Genomic DNA, 26,434 nt, shown 5'->3' with positions numbered 1-26,434 from the left:
CCCACACTGGTACCAAACAGTCTTTGCTCATTTGGCAGGTTATTATAGCTGAGACAGGCTGGAGTGGTGTTAGGTAAAGAGTGAGGTGTAACTGAAATCTGGAGAGACAGAGTTTTGGAAATGCATAATTATACTGTTCAGCACGCAGCAGCATTATTGTAGCCACACATACTTCACTTCAGCTACCTTTATGCTGAAACAATGTAACAACATGATCCAACCCAACTGCTTAGTGCTCCCCATCAATCAAAGTGCCTTTGTCAGCTCATATGAAATTTACTGCTCTGTTCTGTTTGGAAAAGACTACAAAACAAAACAAAATACATAAGCACGAGCCTCCAAGCTGCAATGATGATATGATTTTAAATGGATTAATATGTGGTCTTTGTATCAGTGTTCACTTTGATGGGGTTGGAGCATATATGAGCGGACATTGTGCCAGAATGTCGGGATACACAAACTTTGACATTCTATCAAATGGAGCAGCTGCATAGTTACACGAGTGCATCGGATTCACAGCACTGGACAGTTTGGAGCTTTCAGTCCTCTTGGCTGGCAGGTCTTTGGAGCAAATCCATAATAACATCAGTGCAGGCTCCACACAGAAAACAATAACAGGTCCCTCGCTGTGAGGAGATGGTGCCAGCTTGTAATGCACCGTGCTACAAAGAGAATGCTTTCTGTGGCTCACGCTTTGTGTTTTTGTATCAAAAATGGTCCGTGTCGTGTGCCAGTGCAGGCAACAAGTGTAGCAGTGAATCCTCTGATGTCTTTCAGAGGGGAATACAACAGCATAGCTGACCTTAGTCCATCTTATATGTTGAAGATTAATGTTTGCAAGTAATAGAGGGGAGAATCCAATCTGCTCTCATTCTGTGCTAATGAAACCTGCCGCACACACTGACTTTCTCTGTGCTTCAGACCACAGAACATGGTATTAGCACCACAGGATTTTCATCGTGGAGCTGTTTGCTTCATTTAAGTGGTGACAGCTGAAAAATAAATGCTCGATACGACATTAGATACATTTGATATGAAGGACACGCAGGCCTGAATTCACTCTGATGCTCTCACATATAAACTTTCTCTCTTCACTTACAGAAATCTACATTCTTGCATATCTCTGTTCCCCTTTTATATTTATATATTGTCACAGGTACACACAAACGTTCTCCTTTTACATATAGTTTCATGCACACGTACTTTCTTTTTTCTTTAACATGCATTTATTTCTACTCACAAATATATACATACATTTCCCTTTTCAGTGCATACATGCTCTTACATATATTTGGACTCCCATGCATATGCATATACATCCAGTTTGACACATACAAGAGAAAAGTAGCAACTGAAATTTTTTTTTCATTCCATTCAGACCGTATCAGGAAGTCCGTCAATCTCACCATTCAAGAAATATCGACACAATCTATACATTAAAGTACTTCCTTAGATGGTTTAATTTTCTAGTGACTTCTAGAAACCAGACAAAGAACCAGAGCTTAGAATTGATTTTTATCATTATGCAAAGATTATCATTCATTTCATGGTACTTTGAAGTTATGATAGGATTAGATGTTTTTTAAAATCAGATTCATCAGCGTCAGTCTCTAACCCCAAACCTCCATCTTCACATTTTAATTTCTTACATATTTAGTGAAGTTTTTGATTATTAAGAATTTAATAAACCGACTGAACTACTAAATATTTCAACGGCTGATATTTGTTTGAACAGGATGTCTAAAAAAAAAAATCAAATTTAATAAAGGGGAATTTGTGATCTAATGGAATTCAAGAGGTACATGAGAAGCAACTATAAAACAACACACCAGAGAACAGAAGCAACAAAAGTATGAAAAGCTACGGGGAAAAAAATGGCATAAGTAGTTACAATGAAATACTGAAACAACCAAGCTGTTGTTGCAACTGAAGCTGATGAAGTGGAGTCATTTATGACCTCATTGCAGGTCTGATCACATAGTTATTTTTCCTTTCATACTGATGATGATAACCATACTCCAATACAGGAGTCAGAAATGAGACTTATCTGCTCCATACACAACACAGGCTTGGACTGATGTCTTCTAGCACGATTAAAGTTAATCAACTTAAATCTAAATAATAATAATAATAAATAGCAATGCCAATAATGTAAAATAACAATCTAAATATTCAGCTTTGGTTAGATTAAAGCAATCATCACAACCATCACCTAGATTTAAAAAAAAAGGATCTTTTGTCCCAGTTCCCACCAATCTACAATTGCTTTGTGTTTTAGTAATTAATGGCCTTTGTTATTTTTAATACACAGATGTTCATTTGAAGACCTACCTTGTGTTATTTTCCTTCTTTCAGGTGTATAAAATCATGCATCTAACCTCACAGTCTGCCTTTACAAACATCTGAATAATAATGTCCCATTCTAAAGAGCTCAGTGAGTTTGAGTGTATCATTGCAAGAAGTCAGTTTGTGAAGTTTTTCCCTTTGAACTGTAAGTGATATTGCAAAGTTGAAGCATTCAGGAATTATAGGAACCTAGCCAGAAAGAGACAGAGCTGCCAGTGTTCTGCTGACTCAATAACTGCAGAGCTCCAAACTTCCTCTGGCTTTAACATCAGCATAAAAACTGTGTGCTGGGAACTTCATGCATGGGTTTGCAAGGCTGGGCAACTCCTGTGGGTAGAATATGTAGGTTGCTTAGTGCATTTGTCTTTTATTTTCTTACATACAAATCTTTATGCATTTAAATGCATATTGAATTCATCTGCATGAGAACAAAATATGAGGGAAAATATAAAAATATGAGAGCAAAAATTGATATAAAAGCATAAATAAAAGTGTTTGTATATGTATATGAAAGGAGAATGTATTTATGTGAGAGTGTCAGAATGATTTTTGCCTTTCAATTTTGAGTCCCAATTCACTGTATCATTATATGCTTTATGTGACAAGAGACAAATATGACAGGTCAGTAATTGATGTTGTTACTGTAACGACAGCTTTTACATAAAAGAAAATCTGTGTAAAAGAAATAAGAAGGATTTTTAGGTGCTTTTCAGGTCACTGTTTAAACAGAATGCTGTGTTTCATGTGATTCAAAATTTCCGCGTACTCACCGGCACCCTGGAAGTCTTCAAATTCTGTTTCCTGTGACGGGATAATGGGAGTTAATTCATAATTCAGCATTAGATTTCACCTATTCATAGCAACACCGCGAGATTAGCTGGGCCTATGCTACATGACGCCATGCTTTAATTTTTTTTTTTTTCCACAGCACAGCAGGAAAATTTACCTTGTGTCATTAACTAGGATATTTCAGCATAATAAAATTCCTTCTTCCATTATGATGGTGAGCAATGATAGCTGAAAAGAGAAGGTTTACAGTGACGGCAGCATTGCTGCGCGCGCTTCACTGTGAGAGAAAACTCTTTTGTGTTATAGCATCACAGTTTTGGTATTTCAGTCACCACTGGAGCTCTGTTGTAGTTCCCCAGCTTTTCTATTACATGAAGATCGCCAGTGATAAAAATTATTTTGTACTGAGTGCATTTTTGTTTCAATTAGTTAATTTGATGTGTTGTGACTCGAATGCCTTCAGATGTTGCTCCTGAGGCTCCACCCAGCCGAGCTCCGCAGGTCATTCTGCACCCCGTCCTTTCTGAACCGGGGTGAGTACAATCTGTGGCAGAAGCAGTTCAATAAAACCACATGAATACATTTAAAGAAAGAAAGAAAGCACCACTGATCATCTTCTCTCTACATCCATCTGCTTTTTTTCTCATCTGCATGCTTTCTCCTTTCCTCTCCCTTCCCCTTTCTCTCTGTGGCAGTTGGTCAGAGGCCAAGTCAAACTTATTGGAGCACAGATATTTGGGTGGCAATTTCAATGCGAGGGACGACATGACGAGTACTCAGAGACTAATGTTAGCATGGCCTTCAGTTCACGCTACACTTGGGATGCCAAGTGGATTTTCACTAGCTCTTTGAGGAAGCCAGTGGTCATAGGAAAACAACCAGAAGAGAAGGATTAGTGATGAGATGCCTCTCGACCCAGATGTTAATTAGATCAGATCTCAATCTATCACATGAAACGGGGCAAAGATCTATAGGAAGGTGATCAGTTGTGATGAACAGGTCATGTCCAAAGATGGGAAGAGATTAATCAGGAGCAGATATTATGGCAGTTAATTTTTTATTTTGGAAATATCAACATGGTGCCAGTTCAAATGTGTGATGTTTCCATGGAGGTATGGGGCTGTACATGTATAAGCTGTGTTTGATGTCTTCATGCCTCATTTATGTAGCAGCTGTTAGCTTTGAGATTAAAAAAAAAAAAAAGGAAACAAAATCTGGAAATAACAAGAAACATAAAAAAATAATGGTATTCATACATAACAACAGGCTCCATGTGTTTGAATTGAGCAGGATAGTTTAGGGTTTAGTGTTAGATTCATTACCACAATCATTATAACGTGACACGAAATATTGTTTTCCATATCTTGAGACCACATTCAGCCGTCGAGCTGTAAAGCTCCACTGACAGTTTTTCACAAATGCATGAGTTTTATTTTGTAGTTTTCAGACTGGTCTCTGTGCACAGCTGATTACGAATGAGCTGCAGGTGGCGAAATCTCACCGAGGACAAAATATTAATTTTTATTGGGACTGATAGACTGAATTCATACACAGCCAAATGGGTATACAGAGAAGTACAATTTGTGCAGCCCACTATGAAAAGCCAATTATTTTGTTATTAGTCTTTTTACAGCTAACAGCACTGTGACTGTGACGGCTGAGGCCTTGGATATTATTTTGTTTGTCAATAAGAAAAACAGGGTTTAACCTTTATTGAAATCAGAGCAGCAGGAGACTGTATACAAAACACTTTGCTTAAATGACAAAGAATCACCCTCTCGGGGGAATATTAACCACTCATGGTGGGAAACGTTTTATTTTTGCTTGTCATAGAAATAAGTTCATAACTTGAGAAAAATTCTGCCCGAGCAGAGTTATGAAAAGACATGAACTATAGCAGTAAATTAAGCAAACACAACTAAGACTAAGAAATGAGGCCCAATCTGAGACTATCTGTATCGGATCAACACAGGCCGAAATGACTGGGCACGGGGGCATATATGCACATTTGTACAAAATCTCTGAACACGAAGCCTTTGTGCAAACAGAACAGGAAGTGAGTAACGCTTTAGTTTTCCCAGTACCTATTGCTGTTATTCTGTAGGTAGCCGAATTGGATGATGGCGAAGTAACTACAGTCTATTGTGTAAAAGAAAAAAACTGTTGTCAAAAGAGACAAAAGGAGGCGAGCGATACAAAGCAAAAATAAATCAGCGGTGAACCCTGGACAGGCGTTTTTCTCGATGGAGCGCTCCAGCTCCTGAAATGCTTCAAAAATGACGTCGTTTCTACTTGAACAGCAAGTTTAAAAAAGAAGAAGAAAGAAAGTGCCTACTTTTTACCCAGACACAGCCAGGTGTTCTCAAACAGAAAGCAAGCCAGTCTTTGTGACAGGCACACAGGGGAAACGGGTGTGAAGAGAAGTTTTCTATTGCCACTTAAAATATATCAGCTGCAGGTGCAATCAGTTCACCTGGGTGCAGAGAGAAAGCACCGCAGCAAACACACTGTTGTTGCAGGAGTCTGCGGTTCTTACTTCTGCTTCTCCAACAGCTGGAAACCACTGTGAGAATGTAAACATGCTCCATTTCGAACATTTATTTCTCAGTAATCAGTGCTTACTGAACATTTTTAATATATCAGGATAGTATTGTTCATTTTAAAGGAGCATAATTGGACATGCTGGATCACCCCTCACAAATGCCAAATAAGTCATGACACTTTTTATGATTTAAATGAATGAATATTAAAATCAGAATTGCACTACTGCACTACTTATACCTAATACCTAATATAATAATTATTCAAAATATACTAACACTATACAGTCAAGCTAAAAGGTCAATAAAGGCTCTAAATGCTATTTAAATCCTGCAAAGATAACATACAAACATTCATTGTTTCTACTTTTCCTCCCTTCGATTTCAGGAATGAGGGCAACCCTTTGCTTCAAATCGAAGTGGAACCCACATCAGACGTGAGTGTGACCTTCGACATGCTTTGAATGTGTGTGGATCCAGTTTTGTTCAATCCTTGCATCACTGAGATATTATTGACATTTTTGTCAGCAGTGTGAGTGTGTAATTGCTGCTGAAGCCGAATGAAGACAAAAAACCACTCTCACCAACACTTGTCACAGTCATTTGCGTTGTTCTCTCATTTAGCATAATTTGTCTCAGCTCTGCGAGGAGCCTTTAGGTAAGTTATGCGTCAAAAGCAGCGAGAAGGGAAAGACATCTTCACTGCTCGTCATTGCTATTTCTATAACAGTGATATAATTTGAGAAAATGTGATGCAGATTGCCTTGAATGATATTCCAGCAGGCGCCTTGGAGTAGGTCATTTTCTCTCTTGCGGTGCATTATATTTAAAATCAAATCAGAGTGAATCAACCAGTTTTCCCTGTGGTTGTTTTTCCTTTTTTATCAGTCTATATTTTATTGGTAATAGCCTAAACAGTCAGTGTTTCAAGTACAAACAGCCAGGAGAAAACTCATTAGCCATTTTATATAGAGGCAACATATGCATACGGTATGTGTTTGTTTTTTTTCATATTAAAACATGTTTATAGTACTGAATACATATTTATTTATAACCTAAAATAAACGCTTCATGTGCTATATTAATTGTAAAGTATATACTAGAAATTATCTAAAATTCAGCAATAAAGACACTGAATATAGAGTAATGTATGAAAATGTTTTGGTACAGCAAGGCACTACATTTGAAAAAAACTGGAAGTACATTAAGAGCTTTTGTTGGTGCTTTGGAGAAGCTTTCAGCCCATTATAATTATGCTGCTCCTGAATAGTATTTGTAAAAAAAAAAAAAAAAAAAAGATCCGTCTGCTATCTTGGTAGAATGATTTCACTCTTTTCTGTGTATAATGGCATTTTAATACCATACATGCAATCTGCAAATATAAGAAACACAAGCTACCCACAGTTCAATTTTGCTTTATCTCAGAATGAGGAAGGCAACGATGAGGACTCGGGTGATGAGTTCGAGGAGATGAACCTGTCGCTCCTGTCGGCTCGCAACTTCCCGCGTAAGGCCAGCCAGACCAGCATCTTCCTGCAGGAGTGGGACATCCCCTTTGAGCAGCTGGAGATTGGGGAGATGATTGGTAAGGGTCGCTTTGGAAAGGTTTTCCATGGACGATGGCACGGCGAGGTTGCCATTCGCTTGATTGACATTGAGCGTGACAATGAGGACCAGCTGAAGGCCTTCAAACGTGAGGTGATGGCCTACCGAAACACTCGCCATGAAAATGTGGTGCTGTTTATGGGGGCCTGCATGAGCCCGCCACACCTGGCCATCATTACCAGGTAAGATAAAGTTTACTTTTTAAAGGTGTCCTTAATAAAGCTCTTCACTGCTGACAGAATTTGGAGACAAACAGAAACAAATGCACCGGGGATTTTCCGTTTAGTTTTATTTTGTGGAAACAAAGTTACAGGGATATGAGGAAACTAAATTACTTAATTACTTAAATTGCAAAACAAACAGTAAAGTAATCCGAGTACCTTAAAGAGTCACTTTGTGAACACCAGTCATGTCTTATAGTTTAATGTAAAGAAATACTCAAAATAATCAAAGTATTAATCATCAATACAGAAGCATACAGCACATTATTTATGCTTTAAAATGTCAAAGTGTTACTTGAAAAATACAACTGGAATTCAAAGAGTTAAACGCTTTTCCATTTGCAGTATATGCATTTTTTTTTCAAACCATAATGGTGTCCATCAACAGCCCCGAATTATAATATTTTATAGTCTTAGTGATTAATTTGAGCTTTCATGTTTGAAAAGGCTGCAAATGTAATATACAGAAGGCACTGAAAAGTAAGTTGACCATAAAACAAATGAATGTACAATGCAATTATAAAAAACAATATAATGAGATTCTACATGAATGGACCTCTGTGTATCAGCACAGAGAGAATGCAGAAGTGTTCATAGGTGTGTCTGTAGAAATTAAAAAACAAAACATTATGTACCTCTAACCAGCATAACTATACTGCAGTAAACAGTGTTTATAGATAGACAGATACATAGAGGTAGATATAGAGATAGATAGTAACAGTCGTGTAACCGTCTTTGGAACCATGCCGAGCAGAAACCTGTCCTTCCATGATGGTTCCTCTTCTTTCTCGGGTTTCTGCTGCCTGAGGTACTCACTAAGTATGTGATCCTTTGTGGCCGTCTTCCTGATGTATTCGTGGATCTTTGCTGTTTCATGTAGGATAGTGGTTCTCTCACTAGTCCTCAGCCTCCATCCTTCTTCTTAGCGTACAGTCTCAGGGTGCTGGATGTGGGGTGAAACCCTCCATGCATGGTAAGGAGCTTTCTTGTCTTGACATCAGTGGCTTCTATTTCCTCCTTTAGCCAGTTTATTATCCCAGCAGGGTATCTGACAGTCTGATGGCCCGGATCTTGTTCTTCCCATTCAGCTGACTCCTCAGGACTTGCCTTACTCTCTGCAGGTACTTGGAGGTTGCAGCTTTCCTAGCAGCCTCTTCATGGTTCCCATTTGCCTGTGGGATTCCAAGGTACTTGTAGCTGTCTGCAGTGTTGCCTTCTGGTAGTGCAATCCCCTCAGTTCTGACTACCTTCCCTCTCCTTGTTACCGTCTGACTACACAAGTCCCCTGCCACTGAGAGTACACCTTCGATGGTTCAGTGGAGAACATCTGGTTTATTCTCCTGGCTTCTATCTCTCTGGTTGACCTCTTCAAGTGGTTAGCCAAGGCTGGGATTCTTTGCTTGGCAGTTTCTAAGGCCTCAGGTATGGACAGCTCGTTGTACTTCTTAGGCACACCTTTCTTCATGACTCCTTTCTGCAGCTCTGAAAACTGGCTGTTTTGATATTAGCCTCTAGTCTTCTTCTCTATGGAGGGTACTTCTCCTTGTTCATCTTATATCCAAGCATCTCAAGGATCACTGTTGCTGTGATATCGATGAGCTGGTTGTTTTCAGTGTTGGTTGGAGTAGAGATTGTTTGTAGTCCTGCATTCACATCTTCTAGTAGACTTTCAGAAGGTACTTTATTAGGGCTATGGAGGGTCCAGGTTTCCAGTTTAGCCATGATCTTCTCTTTCAGGTCAGCTGCTCTGGCGTTCAACGTACCAGATGGAACTTGGAACCCTGACTTGACGTCCTGGCTCCCCCTCACCATAATATTTGTGATGTGCCTTGGCTCTAGGTGCAGTAGCAGATGTTGGAACACTGACCTACTAGTTGTTTCGATCTTAGTCTGGATGTCATGTAGCCCCTTTAACTGGGGTTACATGCATAGTATCATTTGTCGTCTCCTTGTTCCAGTAGCCCACTCATCGTCAGACGTGGACCCTGTTAATCCAGGCTTAGGTAGCATGAGGGGCCTAGCCTGGGGACCCTTACTGGATGCATTTCTTTACTGGGATTTGACCCCCTGACTTATTGTTCCAAAGCCACTACACTATCCACTAATACACACTAATAAATATAATGAATAAATAAAAGTGTGTTAAACACACTGTTCTATAAGTTTAAGAATATTAGGCAATATACTGTGCTAGAATTAAATGTGCAGAAATAAAAATATAGGCTTAGCACTACAAGCTTTAAAATGTCGACAATAACCGGTTGAATTAATACTTTTCCAATGTTAACAAAACATTCACAGCTCTGAACTCTGTATCTGATTCTGAACTTGAGAGGTTGACAGCTGTGTGGCCCCCACAGTCAGTCCTACTCCTCCAGCATTCATTGCGGATCAGCCACAGACCTTCCCTCTTTTGGGAATATGAGTTTAGAGTGTCTGACAATGAAATGTGGAGAGGTTATGATTAGAGGATGCTTCTGTTGTTGCTGGACCAGTCACTCCCCACAGACATGGAGCATTTATCGTCACTACAGTGTGACAGCGGATAATATAAGGTTAGAGTGAACTTGAAGATTCCTCTCTTTAATTATTTCTTGAATTAGTGTTCACATTTTTGCAGATTGGAGTATTGTAAGTCTTTCCCCAGTTATAACAATTAAGAGAGGGCTGTTTTCTTGTTAAATAAAATGACAAGGAGTACTCTCGTTTAATTAACAGAGCTAATGACATTCAGAAGGAAATGATTGAACATGCGCTTGTCCCACTGTGATCTACATAGAGTGTGAACAAAATTAATTTTAGCATTTCTTACTAAAATTACAACTTTAAATGTGTTTTAGGAAGTAAAGCTACGTGTACACATGCCCTCCTTCCCATTATATTTACTGTGTCTTGTGTTTGAAATGACCAGTTGTATGATTTCTGAGATACATGATTGCATCTGATGCCAGCTGAAATTGCTGTATGCGCAGGGGAGCTGACAGATGAGCCGGCTGCTTCTCAGAAATCCTCACTGGTGATTGCTGAAAATAATAGCAAATGTCAGAGCGACAGGTGGCTTTGTTATCCACTAATACTCTGCTTCCCATATCACAAAGATTTTAAAAAGTTACCAGGAAACAGTCTTTATCTTTCCTCACGCAGAACAAAGTGCAAATGAACAAAAATGAACTGCACTGGTTTATTAAGGTTAAGGGATTTCAGGCTGCATTAGTGGAAACATAAATTTTGATTGCATCTTTTCCCTTTCCCTTATGTTGGTTGATTTTATTGAGCATACAGGATACAGGGCCGTATTATTATTATTATTACGGCTGGATTTTTATCCATGTAAATTGCATAATTACTTCATTCTGAAGCACAGAGGTGACTTCTTGAATGTTAAGGTGGCCTCATTTGTTTTCCATCATCTTGGCTTCCATTAAACACACCCACTTTCTCCTTAGACCACATTATCCATGCCCTATTTGCTATAGGTATAAATGTAACTACTTTCATAAGATATGTTTTAATAAAGGTATTGACTGACATTACAGTTGACCTGCCAGCATATTGTGAGCTACATTCTTTGTTGAATAAAGAGCATATAAAGAGAGGCATTAAACATTAAAAATGTGGCTGTCATCAGATTGTTTCAGGAATGAATATGCATGAGCTGTTGGCTTCAGGTCCTTTGTTGGTCACCTGCATGGCGCAGTTGGGGTTGGGGGCTTCAAGTGTGAGGCAGGGGGTGTTTGTAGAGCTGCCTATTAAAATGTCGTTTTAATGGCACCCCTCCAGAAATATCACACTGTCTAGCCGAAATGCAGTGTAAAAGCTCCACTCTGGCACACAGTGGACTTACCTTTTAGTTCATATGATGGCATTTTATCCTCTAAAAACGTCTCAAACTGCAGTAACACACTGGCACTCATGGACTTCTGGGCAAGTGGTGTTTTTAATGTAAGAAGTGAAATAAAACACACTGAACATTTCAAAGATGAGGGTTAGATGAAGTGGAGACAGGTGAAAATTGAGTACTCGAGAAGTTTGGGGGACTGTGTCAGCATTAGTCTCATTTCTTATATATTTGTTTTTATTAGGGAAGACTATGAAACTCACTCAAGTATGCACTTATGTTTACATCACATTGTACAGACTATAAACATGTTTCTTCTTGGTAATTTTTTGTAGATGTGCTAGGAATTAGTGCAAAGCGAGTAAGGCAGCTCAGTCAGGCAAGACACGTTTGAAATGATTTATTACAGCAGCAGAATATAGTGCGAGTTCACAGTCTAGGCTCTAAGCTCATCACTTATCAGTATATTACAAATGAAATGAGTAAATATTCCTCTGAGTTTACAGGTGGATGCTGGGCTGTGATGCTGTGCAGTGGACACTGACCTGTCAGAGGGGCACACAGGAGATTTTGCAGCTTTAACAGACCAGCAAATTGGGAGGGACAGGCATGTTATGTGTGTATGACAGTGCAGTTCAAATTGCTGGCCTGAATAGGTTCGCGTGCTTTGCTCCATTTCATTGATATATAATTTCCAAACAATTTTAATGTGAGTGCTTAGTTAAGCTGACTCTAGTGCTTGTAACGGGGGTTATGTTACAACAAGTGGCAACAATGACGCATTTTTTTCCATTTTGCTCACATGGCCAAAGTGAACTTGATGCCTTTTTTTTTTTTTTTTTAGGAGAACAGTTCAGAAGTGTTTCATTTTAATTTCTTTGTATACGGAGTTTAAGATCCCTGCATGTATCAAATGCTTTTAGTGAGCTTCATCAATCATAATTTCTTCTTTACAGCTGTGGTCAACACCTGCACTTTGATGTGCAAAGTATCATGGGATTATACTGGAACAAACTAAGGTTGAAAATACTCATTTAGAAGTTTTGAAAACACTTCATTTATATTAGATTATAATAAAGTAAGAAGAATGTGTTTTATTGTTGTCTAAATAGTGTAAGTCTTATCAAATGTATCCTACCTGTTGGCAACTCTGTAGTAATCCCTGAATTTTATTCTCTTCCAGCTTTTGTAAAGGCAGGACGCTTTATTCTGTAGTGCGAGATGCCAAAGTTGTCCTGGATGTAAACAAGACACGACAGATTGCACAAGAGATGGTCAAGGTAAAATAACTCAGCACTGATTCCCCATTTAACACTTAAGTGGTTTTACACGTATTACAGGAGGTCACTCTCTCTGTCCTCAGGGGATGGGCTACCTCCACGCAAAGGGGATCTTACACAAAGACATGAAGTCCAAGAACGTGTTTTATGACAACGGCAAAGTCGTCATCACTGACTTTGGGCTCTTCACCATATCTGGGGTTCTGCAGGCTGGCAGGTAATTATGTTCAGTACACATCAGAGACAGGAGTGCTTTCATCAGCATTTGCAGTACATGAATTAGTCTTGGAGAGAGACTGAAAGTTCTGACATGCATAGTGCAGAGGCAACAAAACCTTCACTGCATGTAGTGGATACATATTAATGTGATTAAAATGTCACCTTGTTGTGTATTTAAACCCTACCTTATTATTATTTCTGCATTAATTTTGAACATTGTTTAATTATAATGAATGACCATACTTCCCTGTCTGTTCTTAAAAGTCTGTGCTGTAACACGTCTAATTTACATAATTGTTATCATTAAGGTTACATTGATGGATAATTAATTGAAAACCATTTTCTGTCAGTCTTTACTGTTGCCGTGAAATAAATTCCCACTTCTCCCCTCAAGAACTCAAACAGCATTAAACAGAAATGTCCAAGATGTAAGGAAGACACGAGTAACCAGGTCAAGGACGAGCAGATAAATTCAGAGGTGGTTGGATAAATTTTCCAGTACAAACAGTGCAAACAAAACTATTTGTACTGTGAATCAACAGTAATGGTTAAAATGCTTTAAATTGTTTCCCATGCCAGTAAAAGAGTATGGTTTCTGTCATTTCTGCCATGTTGCAGCTAAGCACACCAGTTATCACATGAGACCACTGCTTTTGTTCAGCGTTACAGGAACTACACTGTTTAAAAAATTAAAGGAACACTTTGAAAACACATCAGATCTCAATGGGAAAACATAATCCTGGATATCTATACTGATATATACTCTACTGGACTGGGTAATGTGTTAGGAACAGAAGGATGCCACATAGTTTAATGGAAATTTAAAGTATCAACCTACAGAAGCTGAATTCAAAGATACCTGGAAATCAAAGTGAAAAAACGATGCAGCAGGTCATTTTGCCAATATTTCATTGCAGCAACAGTACACAGTACCGGCCCCCATGTGCTGACAACATCAGGGCATGCTCCTAATGAGATGACAGATGGTGTCCTGAACGATCTTAGCCCAGATCTGGACCACGGCATCACTGAGCTCCTGGGCAGTCTGAGGTGGTGTCGGATGGATCGAAACATAATGTCCCAGAGGTGTTCTATTGGGTTTAGGTTAGGCGAGCATGGCGACCCGTCAATGGTATCAGTTCCTTCATCCGCCAGAAACTACCTGCATGCTCTCGCCACATAAGGCCGGGCATTGTTGTGCATCAGGAGGAATCCAGGACTCACTGCACCAGCGTAGGGTTTGACAATGGGTCCAAGGATTTCGTCCCGATACCTAATAGCAGTCAGGGTACCGTTGCCCAGTCCTTAGAAGTGTGTATCGCCAAACCATCACTGATCCACCGCAAAACCGGTCATGCTGAACGATGTTACAGACAACATACCGTTCTTCACGGCTTCAGGTCTGTCACATGTGCTCAGGGTGAACCTGTTCTCATCTGTAAAAAGCACAGGGCACCAGGGGTGGATGTGGCAATTCTGGTGTTCTATTGCAAATACCAACTGGGCTCCACGATCCGGGGGCAGAGAGCACAGGGCCCATTAGAGGATGTTGGCCTGGCTCATCAGGCCACCTTCATGAAGTCTGTTTCTGATTGTTTGGTCAGAGACATTTACACCAGTGATCTGCTGGAGGTAATTTTGTAGCTCTGCAGTGCCCATCCTGTTCCTCCATGCACAAAGGAGCAGATACCGGTGCTGCTGATGGGTTAAGGACCTTCTATGGACCTTTTCAGCTCTCCTAGAGTAACTGCCCGTCTGCTAGAATCTCCTGATGATGATCGATGTGCCATCTTGGAAGAGTTGGACTATCTGTGCAACCTCTGTAGGGCCCAGGTGTTGCTCATGCTACCAGTAGTGGCACTGACCCTAGCCAAATGCAAAATTAGTGAAAAAAACGTCAGAAAAGATGAGGAGGGGGAAAAATGTCAGAGGCGACCACCTGTAAAACCATTCCTGATTTGGGGCTTGTCTCATTGTTGTCCCTCTAGTGCACCTGTTGTTAATTTCATGAACATCAAAGCAGGTGAAACTGATTAACAGCCCCCTCTGATACTGACCTCATCAATATCCCCAAAGTTTAATTGACTAGATGCTAAACTCTGATTAAAATGTGTTCTGTTTATTTATTTATTTTGACCAGTGTGTGTATGGAGTGAAAATGTTTTTACACCAGTGAGTGCAACACAATGTGCAATGTTAATACACCTAGATCTGGAGGCACAGTAGGATTATATGTGTAATATATACAGTTTATATAATGCTTATGTATATCAGAGGAGATGCTTACAGATGTGAACATTGCTCTGTGCACCATCCCCATTACCAGCATAATTAAAGCCAGTGAGCGCATATACTGTACACTACTGCTACAGTAATCCTAGAAGCACTTGGGTATAAGATCAAGTATGCTAGTAAAGGAAGCCCCCACCCCCTTCCCCATGGAGAAGGAGGCTATAAGCCAAAATCAGGGAAGACCAGATGCTAGTTGGTTGGCTGCGGTGCAGCAGGGCGTCATGAGAGAGAGGTCCTGGATGAAAAGGAGATACAAGAAGATCCATAACTCAGGCTCTAGAAACCAAAGAGCAAGAGCCAGTCAACATCACAAAGGCAGATATCCAACAATGAGTCACCAGAATGAAGAGCTGGACAGCACCTGGATCTGAGATGATCCATGCCTACTGGCTGAAGAAACTAACAGCACTCCATGATCTGACTGTACAAAGGGGGCTGCTAACAGCATGTACTCATCCAGACTGGCTAACATGGGGCAGAACGATCCAGATCATGAAGGGTCCCCACAAAAGTATAACATCTTCACACTACTGGCCAATGACCTGCCTCTCCACAACATGGAAGCTCTTCTCAGGCATTGTAACAACCAAGCTGAGTAGGCACATGAGTATATGAGCGCAGCTCAGAAGGGCATTTGAAATAACAGCAGAGGACCAAAGCACCAGCTCCTGGTTGATAGAGAAATACACCAGGACTCTAAGACCAGGCAGACCAACCTGAGCACCGCCTGGATTGACTCAATGCCCAACACATGGATACTGGAGTGCTTGGCACTGCACAAGGCGAATAATGCAATGATAACATTCATCAGGAACTCAATGGGACTTTGGAAGACAACACAACACTGGAAGCCAATTCAAAGGCAGTTGCACAAGTCACCAAAAAGTGCGGAATATACCAATGTGACGCACTGTCCCCATTGCTGTTCTGCATAGGGCTCGATCCCATAAGCCAGCTCATCACTAAGAGCAGATACAGATATAGATTCAGGAGTAGAGTTACCATCAGCCGCCTCCTGTGCATTGTTGATGCCAAGCTGTATGCCAGGAGTGAGTGAGACATCAGCTCACTGATCCGCCTCACCAGGATCTACAGCAAGGACAATGGGATGTCATTTGAACTGGATAAGCATGGCTAAATAGCTGCAAAGAGTAGGAAAGGTGATCTAGACAGAACGGATGGAGCTATCAGAATGCAGAATAGCAGATATACAGGACAGCTACAAGTACCTGGGTATCCAACGGGCCAACAGGATCCATGATAAAGATGCACGAAGGTCAGTCGCTGCCAAATACCTCCAGAAGGTAAGACAGGGGCTAAGAACCAAGCTGAATGGTAGGAATAAGATCCAAGCCATCAATACATACCACCTACTGGCCAACAGATACCCAGCTGGAATGATAAATAAGCTCGCCACAGAAGGAGACAGATGCCACGGATGTCAAGACACAAAAAACCCTCACAATGCATGGAGGTCTGCACCCAAAACCCAGCACCCTGAGGCTCTATGAGCAACAGAAAGTTGGAGGACAAGGAGTGTCAGAGCCACAATCCAAGATGAAACAGGAGCATCTGCGATTAAATCTGTGAATTCATCAGGAAGATGGTCCCCTGAGATAAGCAGCTCCATGAATGCCTCAGGAAGCTGAACACAGATGGTGAAGACAAGAGCAGGAACTGTCATGGATGACCAAGCCAAGTGGCTGACATCAAGAAATCCTACCAGTAGTTAGAACAGGCTGGCTTAAAGGACAGCAGAGAAGCACTGATGGCAACAACAGGCCCAAAGCACCAGATTCATAGAGATGAGAGTCTACCATAGCCGACAGGACCCAAGTTGCAGACAGTGCAAAGGTGCCCTGAGACTATCTAACACATAGTACTGGGATGTAAAATGCAAGCGGGGGCAGCATACACTGAGAGGCACAACCAATCGGCTGGGATAGTGTACGGGAACATCTGTGCGGCTTATAGACTAGAAGTCTCCAAGTGCAGGTCTAGCAACAGCCAGGATACCGTGCTGAACCCTCAAACTCCTAGGCGCCTCATAGAGGACCCAAGCTTAAGGATCACACACATTAAAACCAGACCAAATGCCAATACAATATCAGCAACAACATCAACATTTTTCAGTTTGAGAAATAAACGATCAGGCAACATAACTGCAGACCCATCACTCCCAGGACACAACCTGCTCCAACTTCTACCCTCTGGTAGGCGCTACAGAGCACTGTATGCCAAAACAGACGGGTATCTGTACAGTTTCTTTCCACAGGCCGTCACTCTGAACACTTAGATCTCTCGTCCTGCAGGCGGTCTTTTTCATTCAAGCTCAGGTCTTCTACCAGAGGCCTGGGAGCTTGAGGGTCCTGCGCAGTATCTTAGCTGTTCCTAGGACTGCGCTCTTCTGGACAGAGATCTCAGATGACGTTCCTGGAATCTGCTGGAGCCACTCCCCCAGTTTGGGGTCACTGCCCTGAGTATTCCACTTACCATGGGGGCCACTGTAGTTTTCACCTTCCACATCCATAATTATTCCATAATTTATTCCAAAATGTTAGAACTGTGCACCACTGCACATAAATATGGTATACATGTTGCTATTGTTTGTTGTGTATTCTCTTATGTACATCGAGAGCAAAGAAATAACCCGAGCCCAGTTTCTTGTATGTGTGCACATACTTGGTCAATAAAGCTGATTCAGAAACTTATACATGTACGCCATCTCACTGGAAGGGAAATGAGAAGACTGACATCATTGTGACATCCACATTATAAATATGATGCAGTGATCTGTAGCTGCACATTTTAGCCTAAAGACTGGAGAAAGCTGGCCTGTCCAAAGGTAGCAAAATAAACAGCTCTGAAGTTTGTTGAATAGAAGGCGAAGAGAGCTTATTTGTGATGACAAATCTTCACAGACACTGCAGCCAGTCACTTACAATCACAGCCTGTGTAAAAGCAAAGTAATTTTACATTGTTTGTGTGCAGAATAAAGAGACCAGATCCAGTTAATTTGTCAGCTTCAGATATGTTGAGATTCTTCTACAATGCAGACTGGAGGAAAGAAAGTGTGTTTATTTCTCTGTAGTTTGCTGTGAATCATTGATTTTTATTAGATTTTGACCCTCGCAGCTGACAGATCTGTTTGCACAGTTTGACTACAACCCAGAACACTTTTTGTAGTTTTTACCACCATGCCTATGAATGATGATAAAATTTCCCCCAGTGACATCCCGATAACATCTGCTGACATTTGGATATATTGCAATAATCCACATGAGTGTGCCATCTTAGCATGCGATGGACACACTAATAAGAACAAAGTTGTACTGTCAGCAGTAATCTAAGAGCTATGCATATTTTTGTTGTATTGTTAGAACATGGCGCCGGGCATTTGGAGTAAGATAATGACGGGTGTTTGTTCATCTCTTTTTTTCTTGCTTTTATAGCGCAGTGTTACAATTCAGTGGATTTTAAATACACAATCTGATATGCTTGAAAACTTTTATTTCCCAGTGTAACACCGATTGTGATCAAGACTTAATTTCCTGCGCTGTGACTTGCAAATAACTTGTAAGCTTGTCGATCACATCACATATTTAATTTAAAGATAAAAAAACATTGTAATCATTAGACTGAAAAGTAAAAGATGGTGTTTATAAAGTTGAATGGAAATTACACCGACATACCACTAATGCAACAGCTATAATAACACTCATAGTTATGTGAAATGATAATTGAAAAGCATCACAGATTCGTCTTATTGTGGGCTTCTGTATCTACAGTGTATTATAATGAAAATGAGTCAGTGTAACGGCTGGCAGCATGATACAGCAGATCAATAAGCCCTGACAAGTCTCCATCTGCACATTTTCTCTCTCTACAGCCGCAGAGAAGATAAACTGAGGATCCCCAATGGCTGGCTGTGCCACCTCGCCCCTGAAATAATCCAGCAGCTCTCTCCAGAAACAGAAGAGGACAAGCTTCCTTTCTGCAAACAGTCAGATGTCTTTGCTTTTGGGTGAGAGTCCTCTTACCAGATGCCTCCTAGTTTGTTTGTCCAGACGGTCTCTGAGCCCGGAGGGTTATCGTAGACTGTTGACAAAGAGGGTTTACAAGCTCAAAATATGTGTGTGAACTTAATAAATGCTCCGCATCACATGGCAAGAAGGCAACTCTCATTAACATTTTTCCAGATCTCATTATAGATACAGATTTTCACTACTTACTGTACAAAGACATGGATAATGTAATGATCTGATATTTTAAATGGCAATTTTGTTTCTGTTATTTTCAGCCTTTATGTATCCAATTCATAAGCATTTACAGAGAACGGGATTAACAGTGTTAAAACCTGATTATTTAAAATTATGATTTTGGCATCGACTCCGCTTGGCCCTGTTTACCTGTTTAAGAAACACTTAATCTATGTGATTTGGCTCAAATACTGTATGAGCGGAGATGGGGTAGGATGATGCACAAATAAGCAATAGCAGCTGAAAGACAGCAGGACACCAGAGAAGCAGAGTAATTGGAGTATAAAAAAAGCACACTGATTAGTGATTGGTACACCCATGTGAGTTAAACTCTTATTTGAGCAAATAATGCAAACCAGGAGGGGGTCACCATTGCAAATTTTAGAGTGATTGAATAATTGCAGTTTAAATGCATGAATGGGGAGAAGCTGAAGGAGCTAAGGAGGAGGACTGAATAGAAGAGTCGAGGAGAAAGATGTTTTTTCCCCTTTCTAAAGCACTTTGTAACTTTGTTACTTAAAAGTGTTATAAAGTGTAAGTGACTAAAGATGTGCTTCGACTGTCTTTGACCCAAGATTCAGATTGCTTTTCTGAGCGTCGCTCGGATTTCTCAACCCAAGGTGTCCTCCAGCTCCTCCTCTGAAGCCCAATTTTAAATTCACCCTAACTTGATTAAAAAAAGTCCCCCTGGCTCCTGCTCCTCCTCCACTGACATTACTGCTTCATGTGAGGGGGGTGGACCCTGCTCTGTTGACTCCTAACAGAACTGCTTCCTCCTCCGACGGTTCCCCATTTGCACATTTCATCACTATATTATTCTAAATGGAAGAAGAGTGCAGCACAGGTGCACAATGTCCAGCTGCTCTGCTAGCCTTTGTGTTACCTAGAGGTGACCCTCGTGGCTTTTTTGAATATTCATCACCAATCAGCCATCGTGTTTTCCCCTTGCTCCTAGCAAAGAGCTATTTTAATTCTACTCAAACTTGACACGCAGGAGCAGAACGAAAACACCTTACTTGCACAGGGAAGGTGGTGAATGCTGATTTTGCATGAGTAGTAATTAAAATGTGCTGTTTTTTTTAGCTTAATTGTTTTTCAAAAATTTAAATTGATGACAAAAGTCATCCACAAAATTGTGCTTTTGCGCATTCCAATTATGCATCATCTGCAGCTGGTTATTCAACTGAAAGAATAAAGTGTGTTGGTTTGCAGTTGTGTGTGCTCTTGGCTGAATGTAAACACTCGATAGGTGGCTTTTGGAGATGATGATATTATTCTTATGACCACACAGTCCAAAGCCCTGAGACTCTTTGCTGCTTTGTCCTCCCAGCACCATCTGGTACGAGTTACACGCACGTGAATGGCCTTACAAGAGTCAGCCGGCAGAGGTGATCATATGGCAGATCGGCAGTGGGATGAAGCCCAATCTTGCCCAAACTGGCATGGGGAAGGAGATATTAGTAAGGACATTTTTTTCTTTTTTATTTGTCACCATTTATGAGTCACTCACTCATCATAATTTTCATGTTTAAGCACTCACTGAATCATTGACTAACATTCTGTATACTTAACAGATCAGCTTGCAGATAAAGACAGTTAAACCATTTTCACACATGTGGAGCAGCCCTAATTATTTTATACATTATCTGTCAGAGCTTTATGTAAGAGTGCAAGTGTCTTTACCCCTCTGGCTCCCAGCTGAAAAGTCTGTGTAATGTGTGACTGATCCCATATCATAACAGAGCAAGTAGCTGCTTAATATTCGACCCATGAAGCACCTGCCTTAACCAAGTGGGTTATTTTCAGAGGATGTATCTGTTATGGAATATCTCCTGCTGTGTGCTACCGTAAACCAAAAACACTTAAAGTAGTGAAAAGATGAAGTCGTTTTTCACTTTACTGTACCATTGCTATTATGTGCATCTACTAGTCGGCATTTGCCCCCTAATAATAGATTGTCCCGAGTGTATGACCTGTCATAACGGAGCAAAGAAAGTTCAGAGTTCACTTGCATAAGTTGGGTTTTATAGTCCTTCCTGTTAGAGCAGTGATGCTGTGGCCGTGAATGAGGTGGGCTGCTGGGTTAATTACTGTCCCCGTAATTAACCCAGGTGCAGCGATCCTCTGCTCAGTGTTAAAATGAAGACCTGTGAAGTGAACCTTAAGCTGCTGTGCTGATGCTCATCTAGCGTGAGTCATCATGCCAGTCAAAGGACTAACAAGTCTTTTTGAATATTTTATTTGGAAGTGTAATAAAAAAGGAAAGAAAGAAAAGACAAAATAAATATGAATACTGGGTTTCAGTAACAGACTGTGTTAGTGTCGTTGTTTATGTGAGTTCATATTTATTTCTCCCCTGAGATTAAGTCAACAAAGTTATCTTAAGTGAGCATATTCATGGTGTCTTCCATCACATTCTGACTCCCAGATTTTAGCATTCCTTTCCAGTGTTGCCTCAGGAGGCAGGTGAGGTGGCAGATGGTGCAATCACACGGACTTCAAATCAGGAGACAGGAGTTTAAGTCCTGATGGGGATTTTTTTTTTCCCCCCTTTTTTTGCATTTCATTTTCCTTTTGCTTTTGTCTCCACCTTTTCTGCTGCTGTTTGGATTTAGTCAATAAATTATGGCTTGGGTTAAAATACACTCTTTCACAACAGGAAGCAGATATTAAAAGGCAAATTTCTCCCATCTGCAAAATTACACAATCACTGTGTGTCCTGAGCGGGTGTCAGAACGTGAGAAGCTGTGCTTGAGAAGAAGCTACAACTTTGTACGTACTTTAATTAAATTGTAATTAAATACTACATGTAGCATAAACACTTGACTTTCATGTTCATTAACTCAAAAAAAACAAAAATTAAGGCAATCGTTTTCTGTAATTTATGTTAGTTCATCAGCTTATTTGGGTTTACAGCGATGTGAGAAAGGACAGCTGCAGACGGCGCAGACACTGTAATGACTTATGTGTAAAAATAGCTAGAGCAATCGGGGCTGGAGTCAGCAAAGTGCTCCTCGAGTAGATTTTCACAATACCAGGAAAAGGTATTTGAGGAAGGCTCTTAAGTGAAACTGTAATATCTTTGTAAAGATGACCGTATGCTAATATTTACAGAGGGGTCAGACTTCACAGTCACATTGGGAACGGTTTGGCTTTGCCTTTTCATTCAGCTGCTGGTCTCTTAGGTGGTTGCAAAGTTTTTTTCACACGCTGTTGATACCTAATATTTCTTTACAGACTGCACACCGAGGTTATGAAGCCCAACTTAACAACAAATTTCAATCTTCCTGGTTCAGCTCCTTGTGCACGGCTGCATGTATGAGCTGTGTTACGAAGGCACGATCACTGAGCCAAACTACACTAACTGGCTTTCTAATGTTTTTTAGACCATCTGCATGCACCTGTTTCTTTCATCACACATGCATCTGAAAAAAGGTCTAATAATTGGCTTTTCTGTGTGTCTTTGTTTTTCCAGGATATTCTGCTCCTCTGCTGGGCGTACAAGCCAGAGGAGCGGCCCAGCTTCTCCAAGCTGGTAGATTTACTGGAAAAGTTGCCAAAAAGGAATCGCCGCCTTTCCCACCCAGGGCACTTCTGGAAGTCAGCTGAGTATGTCAAATAAGTTAAGGGATATAAAACAGCAAACAATCAGCAAGTTTAAAAAAAAGAAAAAAAAAAGCAGCTGCCATAACTCCACATAAATAACCCACCTCCTTAAAGAATGCACTGAATCCAAAAGCCAGCCCAGTGATGAAAACTGCCCATGCTGTGTGTATTTTCATGGAATGTTGGCATGTGTGTGTACAGATAAGTTGACTTTCTCAAAGCAGTCGGGACTCATATTTTCTTTGGTTTGATTTAAACCATACTGGATATCCTTCTTTTATCTTTTTTGTCTTTTACTATTGACTTGTTCCCGTCATTATATTTGATTTCTTTCTTGGATGTATTTTGCTTGTAATTTCCAACAGATCACATCATCCTGGACTTTAAAAAAAAAAAAAGCACATGTTTTGAACAAATGTAGTTTTTTTTCCTCATGTCTTATTCTTGTTTGTTTTGAATGAATGTAACTGTTGTACATCACATACTGTATATTTTCATAACATTGTCTGTCAAATGTGTCTCATGTGTGGATGTCCAGGTTTCATCCTTGTCTTAAATGTTTTGTCTACCTGAAGATGCCCTTTTATTTACACCGTACCACGTGAATGTGAAGACGCCAGCGTCCCTGTTTGTTTGGGGATGTATTGGCCCAGTTTTTTGATGGGAGACTGTTCTCTGATCAGCCTGTGCTTTGAATATTGCCTGTGAACATAAGCTAGATGTTTGAACAATAACAGCCTTTAAAAAAAAGAGAGAAGAAGTCACCAGTTAGACCAGGACTCCCCGACTTTGTGAGGTTCTGTGAAATTGCTGACACTTGAAATGTAGTGTTCGTCAGCTGAACTAATTACCTTTGAGTAGTGCTACCACTGAGCCCCCCCCATTCCCCACACCCCATAAATTATTGTGTATCATTTTACTTTAAATAGGTAATGGCAGATACAAATATAATATAGTTATAGATCAAATCTAAAGCTTGTTACAGTGTAGTCAGTGCAGTAATTTTAAGTTATTTCATTTAAACAGTACATGAATGTTGTAGACCCTCATCACAAAGTGACGGCTTTCTGAATATGTGGTTTAAGATCCCCGTCTCTGCACAAATGTGACCGATGGACATGCACAGAGGAAAAATGTGGCCTTAAAATGGCAAAAATAAAAAGTCTCAGAGGTCAGAAACGTGCTTAAAGTGTTGCAGTCGGTTTGAAATTGAAACACTTCAAATGAATTCTTCCTCATCCCGAACGTTGATCCGTACCACTCCCCTGCCACTTTTCTTGAATGACAGGTATTAAGTTTTGTTCTTCTGAGCCACATTAATAAACTTCTAATCAGCCGACTGCATTCGCAGCTGTGTAGGGACGCGTACAGACGCTAGATTCTTGTTAGGTGACTTTGGAACTGTAGCTGAGCAGTTATGAGATGATGCTAAAGGTTAAACTGCTGCTCTTTATAGCAGTGCAGAAATTAGGAAACCTGGTTTTTGCTAATGTTGGCCACCATAAGTTATGGTTGCACATTTTTTTGCATTGCTAAAGAATTAAATTTCTGATTTGTAAGTAAAGGATTTTAGTTCATTCTCAGCTCAAAGGTTCCATGTAGTGCACACAGAGTCTGTGTGACTTGTTAGCTGCCTGCTGCATGTGTCTTTCATTATTTGCTGTGATAACTGGTGAGATTTTGATAGTGCTGACTTCTCGTTCAGGTTTTTGTTTAATTAGACATCACAGCTTTTTTTCTATCTGCATCTATGATTGGTTACTTTGCTGCTATAAAGCTGATTGTGGAGCACATGTTAAAGTAATCTGAACCTTTCGATCCAGTTTTGTTTAATCCTGAAATATTTTATTTGCACAAACCTGGGATTTGTGTCCGTGCACTGCAGGCGACATCGGTGTTAAAGTAACAAGCGAGTAACTTAAATTTGGCTGAACTTTCCCTTTAACATATCAGGAAAAAATAAAACATATCAGGATGCTGAAGACCACCCCGGGCCATTTTTCTACTTCATATTGTAAATCAAAATATATTTTAAACGTGTGTATAGAGAGCTAGCTAACCTGAGTCATATCACCATGAAACTGGAAGCTGTGGCGTTATTTGAGCTGTACACTGCTTGATTCTGTCTAACCACATGGAATAGATGGAGACAACCCAATCATGTTAAATAGCCATTTCCAGCTCATTATATACACATCTGCCAGTGTTTGAAAATGCATACAAACAATCTGCTGCTGTTTTTGGGAGTCTGTCTGTCTATTTTGGAATTGCTGGGATTCAGATATTGTAAGTGGATCATTTATATTTGTACTGTTTACAACTTTCAAGTGCATGAGGTGGACTATCAAAGATTGATTCTTGCTATGAAAAAAAATCCTTAAACACTAGAAAAGTATGTGAACATTTTTCTGATGACTTGTTGTCCATTGAGCAAATTTTACATCAGGCTTTGCAAACCTTTTCAACAGCTTTGTTTGAGAGAATGATTGTTGCAGTATATTTATAGATTATATAAATGATTATACTAGGATTTAAATTTTAAAAAGTTACAACCTGTGCACATGCTAAAGTTGACAGCAACCCGACTGGACAACAATCAAAGATATAACATTAGTGCCAAGTGTACATAACAGATTGTAGACAATGTTTGATCGTCACTTGCCGTAAAATAATATTCCTTGTGAAGTTTTGGATCTTTTTTCTTTTGAATGTATAAATTGTGCTGTGTTTTTGTTGCCTTTATTTGTTCATTTTAATTTATTTCCTTCATTTTCCTTCTAATTGCATAAGCACTGATGCTGTGTTGTTTCTTTTCCTTGATTCCGTCCTTGTATTGTAGATGATAGCTCCAAAAAGCTTGTATTTAATGATGCCTTATGGTCCATGGCTTAGTGATGAGTAGATTTTGATCACAAGCTTTTTTTTTTTTTTTTTTATTTGCACTCATCCTTTAAAAAGTGTATGACAATAAAAAGATGTTTTCATTTTGGACGTTTTCTCTTTCTTTTATGACATCTTTTATCTTAATCAACCCTTATCCATATTTTATGTTGGTTACATTTTTAAACGTCTTAAGAAACAAACTTACTTCCTGAATATCGGCTTCAGTCGTATGTGATAAATGTTTGTCTTAAAATGTAGCTCTCGATGATGTTCTATAATAAAACTGAAGCATCTATCAGTCGTTATCATTTGTAGGTGTGTGAGATGGATGTTAGTTACATCAACCAGCAGCAACGTGCTGTTTCTATGGTGGAAAAATAATAAATAGATGAAGATAAAATAACAATGAAGCATCACAGCTCTTAACACCCTGTTTGTCATCGTAGCTTTAAGGGTGTTACGCAGTGGGGTTAATGTCAAAGCTCGCGGCCACTCTGCAGGTACTCACAGGCTAAATGTTCTCTCTTGGCTGAAGAATATTCCCAGCTAACCATCC

General features: G+C 40.0%; 1 protein-coding gene across 1 annotated transcript in view; it reads left to right on the top strand.

Annotated features, from left to right (window-relative positions):
* ksr2 (kinase suppressor of ras 2) overlaps positions 1 to 25,905 on the top strand; it is a 116,362-nt gene extending 90,457 nt beyond the window's left edge. The window contains exons 14-21 of the mRNA XM_030738162.1: positions 3,599 to 3,668; positions 6,064 to 6,112; positions 7,101 to 7,462; positions 12,523 to 12,619; positions 12,703 to 12,836; positions 19,020 to 19,154; positions 20,720 to 20,849; positions 22,865 to 25,905. Of these exons, the coding sequence (XP_030594022.1) occupies positions 3,599 to 3,668; positions 6,064 to 6,112; positions 7,101 to 7,462; positions 12,523 to 12,619; positions 12,703 to 12,836; positions 19,020 to 19,154; positions 20,720 to 20,849; positions 22,865 to 23,011 (1,124 nt within the window). The 3' untranslated portion in view covers positions 23,012 to 25,905. The remainder of the gene's footprint in view (positions 1 to 3,598; positions 3,669 to 6,063; positions 6,113 to 7,100; positions 7,463 to 12,522; positions 12,620 to 12,702; positions 12,837 to 19,019; positions 19,155 to 20,719; positions 20,850 to 22,864) is intronic.
* Positions 25,906 to 26,434: the final 529 nt, after the last annotated feature.

This window comes from Archocentrus centrarchus, chromosome 9 (genome assembly GCF_007364275.1).
Source record: "Archocentrus centrarchus isolate MPI-CPG fArcCen1 chromosome 9, fArcCen1, whole genome shotgun sequence".
In the NCBI taxonomy this organism is placed as follows: domain Eukaryota; kingdom Metazoa; phylum Chordata; class Actinopteri; order Cichliformes; family Cichlidae; genus Archocentrus; species Archocentrus centrarchus.
The sequence above is the reverse complement of the archived record's forward strand: the minus strand, read 5'-3'. Positions and strand labels throughout refer to the sequence as shown.